The sequence below is a fragment of the Oryctolagus cuniculus genome, chromosome 13 (assembly GCF_051225735.1).
Source record: "Oryctolagus cuniculus isolate XC-2025 breed Fujian yellow rabbit chromosome 13, ASM5122573v1, whole genome shotgun sequence".
Lineage (NCBI taxonomy): Eukaryota > Metazoa > Chordata > Mammalia > Lagomorpha > Leporidae > Oryctolagus > Oryctolagus cuniculus.
In genome coordinates, this window is record NC_142879.1 from 61,644,677 (window position 1) to 61,654,793 (window position 10,117).

Sequence of the window (10,117 nt, forward strand, 5' to 3'; positions counted from 1 at the left end):
TATTTTTCACATAGGTTTTAAATTTTTTATATCATCATGTACTTTCTTTAACACATTACAGTTTTCCATCCAAGTACTAACCAGGCCAAACGCTGCCTAGCTTTTTAGATTGGATGATATCAGATGCATTAAGGATGGTATGGCCAAAGACAAAACATAACAGTCTTATAAATTAGAAAGCCATCTGCATCTTGCTTTAGTCTCTGATTAAACAATTTATATGTGAACTGTTTGCCACCTTCCTACCTTACTAAACCTTACACATGAATAAATCGTCAGTTTTTTTTTTTTTAATTTATTTGAAAGAGTTACAGAGAGAGGTAGAGACAGAGAGAGATTTCATCCATCTGCTGGTTCACTCCCCAGATGGCCACAATGACCAGAGCTGTGCCAATCTGAAGCCAGGAGCCAGGAGCTTCTTCCAAGAACCCCACGTGGGTGCAGGGGCCCAAGGACTTGGGCCATCTTCTACTGCTTTCCCAGGCCATAGCAGAGAACTGGATTGGAAGTGGAGCAGCCGGAACTAGAACCGGTGCCCATATTGGATGCTGGCACTTCAGGCCAGGGCTTTAACCTGCTGCGCCACAGCACCGGCCCCTAAATCATTAATTTTAAATTTTTGTAGGGAAAAAAGATTCTAGCAGGGCTCTTAGAAAGTACTTGGATTTTTTTTTTTTTTTTTTTTTTGTCTCTACCATATTATATGACTGTCTTTTCTTCAGGTCTTTTCCTATGCACTTTGATGAGAAATCCATGTTTGCTGGTGACAAAAAGGGAGCCAAATCTTTAAAGGTAAAAAGTTCTTGATTGAGGGATAGGTTGTACTGGTTCTGTTTTAATTTTTTTTTTTTTTTTTTTTTGACAGGCAGAGTGGACAGTGAGAGAGAGAGAGAGAGACAGGTCTTCCTTTTGCCTTTGGTTCACCCTCCAATGGCTGCTGTGGCCGGCGCACCGCGCCAATCCGAAGGCAGGAGCCAGGTGCTTCTCCTGGTCTCCCATGGGGTGCAGGGCCCAAGGACTTAGGCCATCCTCCACTGCACTCCTGGGCCACAGCAGAGAGCTGGCCTGGAAGAGGGGCAACCGGGACAGAATCTGGTGCCCCGACCGGGACTAGAACCTGGTGTGCCGGTGCCGCTAGGCAGAGGATTAGCCTGTTGAGCCGCAGCGCCGGCCATGTTTTAATCTTACTCATCTAAATTCTCTTCTTTCCCATAGTCCTAACTTTTTGAGGTTCATCTGATGTGATTTCTCTATAAGTGGGCCAAAAATTCATCACCATACTTCTTTCTCAGTCCCCTCTCTCTTCTAGTTTGACCAGCTTCTTAGTCAATCCTCAGTCATTATTCTGTCCAATAAGTGTTAAACTTTTATAAATGTCTTTCTAAAAGGTATTATTTTGCAAGTTTTGTTAGGTTAAAATTGTTGTGTATTTTGTTTTAATGCAACTTTCTAAATATCAGTGGCTAGCCACTTTGAAGACAGTAATCTTAATTTTTCTGAAGATTATTTTATGGAATGTTACAGTTTTTAAGCTATTATGTTTTTTTGCTGGACTTTTGGACTGATAGAAAACCTAAAACTTACCTGTTAACCTGTGATATCAGAAGGAGAATATGTTTTAGTAACATTATCAAACTTCATATCTGGAATTCTTTGTTTTCATTTGTTTATAGTACATTGGGGAATAAATTGTACTCTTAACATGTTAATAAAATATTTGAAGCTGGCTGGCAAATACTGTTCTAATATAGCTTCACGATCTTTTCTAACAATTCTGAAATCCAAAAACAAACATTTTCTCATGCTTGATGCAATACAATTTGTTACCAAAGCCTGAGGTGAACTGATATAAGAATAGAGATAGAAAGCAGAATTCCAAAACAAAAAATATTCTATCAATTTTCTTCTATTTTGTTGGAGAAGCATTAATGTATTTGATTGCAGGGTATTGCCTCATACTTTGTGGGGTATTTCATAATATTTAGTGCATATACAATATTTCTAAAATTTGAAAAAATTTTCAAACACCTTTGTTTTAGATGGTAGATATATCACAATAAATAAAGACTCAATACTGAGTGTTTCTCCATTGATGAGAATTTCTTTTTATTTCTGAAATGAAATAAGGAATTTAACCAAAACTACATTTTAGTGTTGGGGGATTGTTTTGTTTAACAGTTGTATTAGAGATATATTTCTATTATTGCACTGAATATAATGTTAATTAATTTTATAACACTTCCTATTTTCTAAGTATTTACACAGATATTATATTTTTGATCTTCAAAGCACCCTGAATAAGGCAGGTCAACTATAATTATGTGTATTTTTGTAGATGAATAAAGTAAGACTGAACAAGGCCTGAGGTCATGACTAGCTTCCAACCCCATGATGCTGAGAATTTTGCTATTTTTCAAGGGCCAGTGCTGTGGTGCAGTGGGTTAAGGCCCTGGTCTGCAGCGCCTGCATCCCATATGGGTGCGAGTTCGAGTCCCGGCTGCTCCACTTCTGATCCAGCTCTCTGCTGTGGCCTGGGAAAGCAGCAGAAGATGGTTCAAGTCCTTGGGCCCCTGTACCCTCCTGGAAGACCAGGAAGAAGCTCCTGGCTTCGGATCAGCATAGCTCCGGCCGTTGCAGCCAACTGGGGAGTGAATCAGCAGATGGAAGACCTCCCTCTCTCTTTCTGCCTCTCCTCTCTCTGTGTAGCTCTGATTTTCAAATAAATAAATTAAAAAAAAAAAAAAAAAAAAAGAGTGTGTAAAAGCAGAACCTAAGTCCGTTTTCCATCTGCTCCAAAGACCATGCATTACACCAAGAGTGGAGAGCAAAGGCTTTTACATTCTACTTCTGTTGTCTTTGTTTTGGCCGAGATACTGATTGTTTTTAATCCCTTGGACAGCTGAACAAGGCTTCTGATGGCCAATTTCAGGCTACTTGCCTCCAACTCCATGCAATAAAATATTTACTCCATACAATAAAATGATTTTATTTTCTACATTTTTCCTTTTGAAACAGATGAGGGAATGTTCTCTTAACTTGTGTCCTCAGATAAAGTGACATTAGCTTTGAAGATAGAGTAAGCCACGCACAGATGCTTACAGGTAGAAGAGCTTCTCCTGTGTAGGAAAAGCCAGAGATGCAGTAACCATCAGTATGGCACTGCATATTTGAGGAAGCTGGCACTAGCTAAAGTGGGAGTCGGTGATACACCCTGCACAGGCCTGTGATCATTAACATGGATTGACACCTGTGACAGACATGTGATACTAAGGAGTGATATGAAAATTGATCATTGTTCTAGGGATAGTATTCTGATTTAGGTTCATACAAAGCAAAACATCAAAATAAATGAAACATTAAATGTATTTATTATTGATGGAGTGTAGATATAAAATGCAAACAGCAGTTAATGTTTTTTTAAATGTCAAGACCATTTGATCATTTACTATTATGTCCCCATAATGCATATTTTAGGGCTTTGTCTAGAAACAGCCCTTCAATAAAACTTTTTAAATTAATATTCAGGATCAATGTTACAAAGTTTCATTAATGTCCATTGTTTTATGTTCCACAATTATGTTGTACAAGTTCAAATATTTTTTACTGTTGAAAAACACATTGATGAATAAACTTCAAAAATTTTACTTCTTAGTTCAACTAAATGCAGTTTAATTTTAAAAGTCTAATTAACCTGAAAATATTTTCTGCTTGCCAGGAAGAATTTCGGTTACATTTCAAGAATATCTCCCGTATTATGGACTGTGTTGGATGTGATAAATGCAGATTATGGGGGAAATTACAGGTATGTGTGTTGTCCTTTCTTCTGAAATTGTTACTAACTTTACTTTTTTTTCACTGACTTCAAAATTTTGATTAAGATGTGCTCATTTTTCATTATGGTTGAGAAATAGGCAGATCCAAATTGTGATTTTTCTGCTTTACTGATGAAAAAATAAGCATTATTAAACTCTAATAGATATACATGTGTATGGATTTTGTTTTCTGTGTCAATTTTACTTTTATTGTATCTGCTGGTACAATCTCAGATTTATTTATAAAGTTGGCATTTATGAAAAAAAGGTAAAATGTAATTATATAAAAAGATTTAAGTATCAAATTTTGGTCATTGAATTTATTTCATTTGCTACCTAGTTACCAAATAATGTTCTGCAAAGTCTGTTACTCTATATTATTAGTCTAAGAATGATTGATATTTTAATCTCATTTTTCTCTAGTGCTGCTACTTGAGTAATTATAATGTGTAGGAATCACTAATAATCTGAGGTTTGAATTGATAAGAGCTATAAAAAATGTAAAGGTTATAAATCTAATTGTGGCCCTAATGTTATTGGTGAGGTTTAAAAAAGGCATTTTCATAATTTCGGATGGTATATGTGTCCAATAAGTGTTAGACTATTCCAGTTTCCTTATTAGCTTAAATCTATCATATGTATAACATGTGAGGAAGTAGAAACTGTACTTTTCATAGTTCAACATTTTGTTAAAAAGTTCAGTTCATATGAATTCCTGTCATCACAGTAGCTGTGTATCGCTTTAAACCTTTCTAGTAGTTATTATGTAAAGTTAATTTTAAGCTTATTAGTATTTTTCTTTATAGACTCAGGGTTTAGGAACTGCCCTGAAGATATTATTCTCTGAAAAAGAAATTCAAAAGCTTCCAGAGAATAGTCCATCTAAAGGCTTCCAACTCACTCGACAGGAAATAGTTGCTCTTTTAAATGCCTTTGGAAGGTAAGACCCACTTTTTTATTTTAAAGATTTTTTTATTTATTTGAAAGTCAGTTACACAGAGAGTGAAGGAGAAGCAGAGACAGAGAGAGGTCCTCCATCCATGGCTCCCCCCACAATTGGTTGCAATGGCCAGAGCTGTACCAACCCGAAGCCAGGAGCTGCCCCTGGATCTCTCACATGGATACAGTGGCACAAGGACCTGGGCCATCCTCCACTGCCTTCCCAGGCCACAGCAGAGAGCTAGATGGGAAGTGGAGCAGCCAGGACTTGAACCGGTGCCCATAAGGGAAGCTGGCACCATAGCCAGTGACCCCACACGCCACGTCACAGCATCGGCCCCAAGACCTACTTTCACAGTGAAGACTTGATCATCCAGTGTGCCGAAGTAGAGTTTAGGTCCTTTTGTTGACAAAAAGATAATTATTTTATTATACCTGTACTCACTTTACTTAGATTAGCATGAATGCTAACAAAATTAGTTTCACTATAGGTCATAAGAAAAACTAATGATTTCCAGTTGCCAATATTTAGCAGTTTACCTCCTCAATTTTTTAGAGAAATATTCTATACTACTTTTTAGCTGGGCATAACTTGTTCAAGTACAGTAGTAGATGAAGGAAAACTTAGTTGATTGAAAAAGTGATAAAAGAAAAAGAAATTTTTTTTTTTTTGACAGGCAGAGTTAGACAGTGAGAGAGAGAGACAGATCTTCCTTTTCCGTTGGTTCACCCCCCAGGTGGCTGCTACGGCCCACACGCTGCACTGATCCAAAGCCAGGAGCCAGGTGATTCCCCCTGGTCTCCCATGCGGGTGCAGGGCCCAAGCACTTGGGCCATCCTCCACTGCCCTCCTGGGCCACAGCAGAGAGCTGGACTGGGAAGCAACCGGGACAAAATCCAGCGCCCCGACCGGGACTCGAACCCGGAGTGCCGGTGCCACAGGCGGAGGATTAGCCGAGTGAGCCGTGGCGCTGGCCAAAGAAAAAGAAATTAAACCCTTCATTTAATTCTTTATTTCTTAAGCTAAGGAGTCTTTTGTCTCTGATTTCTACCTCACTTGTGTGTGTGTATAGACATGTAGCTTCCTTTTTGTTTATACATAAATGATTTCAAAAATTAATTTATAAAGATACATGCAATACCAACTAAGGAATACAAAATAGAAGGAAAAGAATAGCAGATAATGGTAATATGCTACCTTGGGGAAAGGGCAGAAAAAAAATCAAGTTTAAAAAATACAGGCTGAGTAATAAAAGTATTCCTTATGCTTTCTTCACATATATTTTAAATTAAAAAGAGGCAGTGAAAATATATTGGTTATACCTTTCTCATCTTGACAGATTCCACCTGTTGCTGCTCTGTATTGAAAGATGACTACGTAGACAAATTTCAAACACAAGATAGGCAGAATGTTTGTTAGGCAGTTAATAATCGTGGATGAGTAACAGGTACAGGAAGGGACTTGGCAGAAGATAGTCTTTACTCTTAGAGCACTAACAATGTGAAAGTGGGTTTAGGGAACAACAAGAAAGAAGCAGAGTGGTCACTTGAAGAGAAATGAGCAAAATGAATTTAAAAGATCAAATGCAAATCACTTCAAGATTTTTTTTTTGTTAACAGATTATCACTTTTCCTATCATTAATCTAGAATCTGTTGATAACAATAACTGGCTTCCTTTTCCCTTTTAAACCAAGACCAAAGAACCACTGCTCTGTTTTGTCAATCTTGAAGAAATTAGAGCATACTCACTCAAAAATGGAAAGCTTCACTGTTCAGTATTGTTTACTTCTTTAGATTTTGCTTTCAAATTAGAGACCATATAACAATATTGATAATTTGATATATGCCTGCATCATTCACTGTACTTACTAACACACTTTTTCTTCTGCAGGCTTTCTACAAGTATACGAGAGTTACAAAATTTTAAAGTCTTACTTCAGCACAGTAGGTAATAAAGGCTTTTATATGTCTGGTTAGAGACGTAAAGTGACTTTGTGGAGCCTTTTAGTCTTGGACATTCAGCAGAAAGAGACTAATCTTCTAAGACTTCAAGACTTCTGAACTCTTAAAGAGAAAATTCAAATGCTCACTTGAATATTTATGATTCTCAATAGATTATTGTCAATTAGAGATATTTATAAATGAAGTATATACTTTAAAACATGTAAGTTATACTAATTCTGTGTTTATTTTCGTGTGTTTCCATCTGTTGAATAGTTTTTTATAAATGGTTTTGTTCTTATTGATTATCCCTTATTTCCAGTTGTCACATGACTCTATGCTCATAACACAGTTTGTTTTGGAAAAAAGAGAACTAGGAAACCAGATGTTGCTTAGGGCTGGTATCAGTGACAAAGACTTATCAGTGATTTTTTAATATTGTTTTTACCCTTGCCTTGCTCTGTGTGTGTCACCTTTTACAATATGGAGCAGTCAACATACTGAATGGGCCTCTCAAAGAATAGTTACAGAAGTTCCTTAAGATTTCCTGGGACTTTAATTTCATTGGTTTTAAGATTTTTTTTGTTGCTCTTACTATTTTGTTTTGGGTAAGCCCTGCTTTTGTAAAGATGATAAGTATTCTCCATGCTGACTCAGCTAGATTTCATGTGTGTGCAGTGAGCTGGCTCAGGCATACTCTTTTATTTAGAACTTACAAATCAGGCCGGCGCCATGGCTCACTAGGCTAATCCTCTGCCTTGCGGCGCCGGCACACCGGGTTCTAGTCCTGGTCGGGGCACCGGATTCTGTCCCGGTTGCCTCTCTTCCAGGCCAGCTCTCTGCTGTGGCCCGGGAGTGCAGTAGAGGATGGCCCAAGTCCTTGGGCCCTGCACCCCATGGGAGACCAGGAGAAGTACCTGGCTCCTGCCATCGGATCAGCGCAGCATGCCGGCCGTGGCGGCCATTGGAGGGTGAACCAACGGCAAAGGAAGACCTTTCTCTCTGTTGCTCTCTCTCTCACTGTCCACTCTGCCTGTAAAAAAAAACAAACAAACAAACAAAAAACTTACAAATCATCTGCTTTCCATTTTGACTTTTTGTTCTTACCCAAATTTTAGAAATTATCAGTTGCTTTAAGGAAAGAAAAATTGCATAAATACTTAACAGATTACTTCTTGATAAAATTTGAATGGAATTATATCAATTTATAATGCCAGTTAAAAACACTGTACACACATAAAATTTGCTATGTTAAGTAATGGTGAACATTTGAAACATTTGTAAAGAATTTAACTTTAGAATACTGCCTATGCAATCCTCTCTCAGTGTAATTTTCTTTGGTAGGATAGTCCAGCATGTAGATTTGGTCAAGTCTCCTTTAAGCTTGCTCTACTCTTCTTCTCATATTTAGTTAATTGTATTTTGATGGTACTTTGTGTAACTTGTAACAAGATGACTCATAAATCCCAAACTGTCGTTTTCTAAACTCGGAATTTAAATCTTTAAACAGTATTTTTAAAAAATTTTTGATTTTTTTAAAATGACATCAGCAGATATGTGATTAATTTGAAAGACTGCATTTATGTAAAACACGGGTACAAAATCAAGAGTTTCTCCTTGGATTCTTCAGTCTTCTCTGAAGTAAATAATAAGTGCTCTTAAAACCCGCATCTTATCCTGCCAAAGTCTGAAATGTGTTCATTGATGATTTAGTGAAGTATTTTAAATTTTATTTAGTTAGCCCACCCCTCTTTTAAATACTTAACTATCCCTTGGAGGGATATAGTTGGGGGTGTAAGTTCTTACTGGAGTTATTTTGTCACCTATTTTCTAACCTTCTTAAACTTTAGATTTTGTTGTTGGTATGTTTTTGTTAAGTTAAATTTTTAAAAGGCTGGCTTGATTGGAACTTCCTCCACTTTTTCTTTTCTTTCTAAGGGTTGTAAGTAATGACAGTGGAGGAGGGGACCTTACGGCAAACTGTCTAAAATGTGACCAAGCAATCTTGCTAGTAATTAAACAGAATTGTTTTTAGTGTTCATTCAGAGTTGTAGAAAATGTGAAAATTTTGCACTTTGTCTTTTATTACTGTAAATTTAAAGAACTTTTTGGTAGTGTTACTGCATATTCCTTCATAAAGAGAAAGGCCATTAGTTAAAACTGTTTACTAGAGAAAATCCTTGGTCATTTCCATTTATTGTTTTTTTTCTTGCTCTGATTTGTTTCAAACTTAGGGAAAATGGTATATTAGAGTGTGTTCTAGGAAATTTAACTAATTTTTTCACTATTAAGAAAATAAATTCTTAAGTTGAAATTTATCACAAATTAGGTTGGGGTGACCTACATTTTTGTATATGTGTGTATTTCTTAAATGTATAAGTGTAGGAATCTTTGTTTCATGAGCCTGGTGACATTTTACCGTCCTTATGCTAGATATTGGACAGTTACCATGCCTTTAGTTGTGAAATACTAGAGTACTGTTGCATTGTGAAAATGCTGGGCTGGTGAGTACCTCTTGGCATTTTGTCTTTATCTCATCACCTAATTTAAAAATCCCACACTTAATAATATAACTGACAGAAATGATTGTACCAGCTGATGAAGTAATGAAAAAGAAGAAAAAGAAAATATTCCTCCTTTCAATGGCATGAGTTTACTTTTTGCTTAAGTGGTATCTGTGTAAATTAGACAAACTAAATATTGGTAAACTCTGAATGCTTTTCCTGCTTTGATTCTTAGATTAAGAGGAGAATCAGACAAAATAGCACTGGATTTAGTTTTGAAATTTGATGTAAAAACATTTAGACATTTAACATACTGAATTACTCAATATTTGTAATCTGTGTGCATATAAGACACTGTGCTATGTTTTTCAACTTTGCCCAGGTGCCATTGTATGTAAGAAAGAACAGCTATTTTGGTCTTCATCAGCATTGCCTTCGGCTGGAAATTTGGGAACAGTTCACAGTAAACCTCTCAGAAGTTTGCAAACTGAAGTATCTGCAGAAACTGTAGCTATTCACCAAAAAACATACAGATTAGATGCATGGTATCATGAAAATTATTTGGTACAAAACACACAAACCTATACGTACTCTAAAGTAGTATCTACAGGTGCACCTTTGATTTGAACAAAATTCCAAATAATTTGCTGTTATACCTGCCAGATTCTGGAAAATGTGAATTAAAGTACATGTTTCTGCCATTTTTTCTGTTTCTCCCCCCCTCCTTTAGTTTGTTTCTTTTATGATATGACGACCTGACTATAATTTGAGGAGAGGGAGGAAATATTTTTAGGTAGTCTGGGTTGCTTCTTCCAATGTAATGACAAGTATGGCAGACATTCTGTGAAGTGCTTTTCAGACATCATTTAGTCTTCACAACAGTGCTTGTAGGTAAAGTACAATATGAGGGTTCTTTGTGG

The 10,117-nt window shown here is 36.6% G+C and overlaps 1 protein-coding gene across 10 annotated transcripts in view; it reads left to right on the forward strand.

The window, feature by feature from the left end:
- Positions 1 to 9,898, forward strand: part of ERO1B (endoplasmic reticulum oxidoreductase 1 beta) — a 68,005-nt gene extending 58,107 nt beyond the window's left edge. For 3 of the 10 annotated variants that reach the window (XR_016219037.1, XM_051820764.3, XM_051820765.3), the window contains 5 exons: positions 723 to 792; positions 3,716 to 3,802; positions 4,619 to 4,752; positions 6,644 to 6,700; positions 9,580 to 9,898. Coding sequence is in view for 5 of the 10 variants with exons in the window: in XM_051820764.3 (XP_051676724.3) it covers positions 723 to 792; positions 3,716 to 3,802; positions 4,619 to 4,752; positions 6,644 to 6,700; positions 9,580 to 9,595 (364 nt within the window). In the remaining 5 variants the exon portion in view is untranslated. Of the gene's footprint in view, positions 1 to 722; positions 793 to 2,418; positions 2,752 to 3,715; positions 3,803 to 4,618; positions 4,753 to 6,643; positions 9,019 to 9,579 lie in introns of those variants that run through there. The other 7 variants (XR_016219038.1, XR_016219036.1, XR_016219035.1 and 4 more) reach the window with 3 other exon arrangements.
- The last annotated feature ends 219 nt before the right edge of the window (positions 9,899 to 10,117 follow it).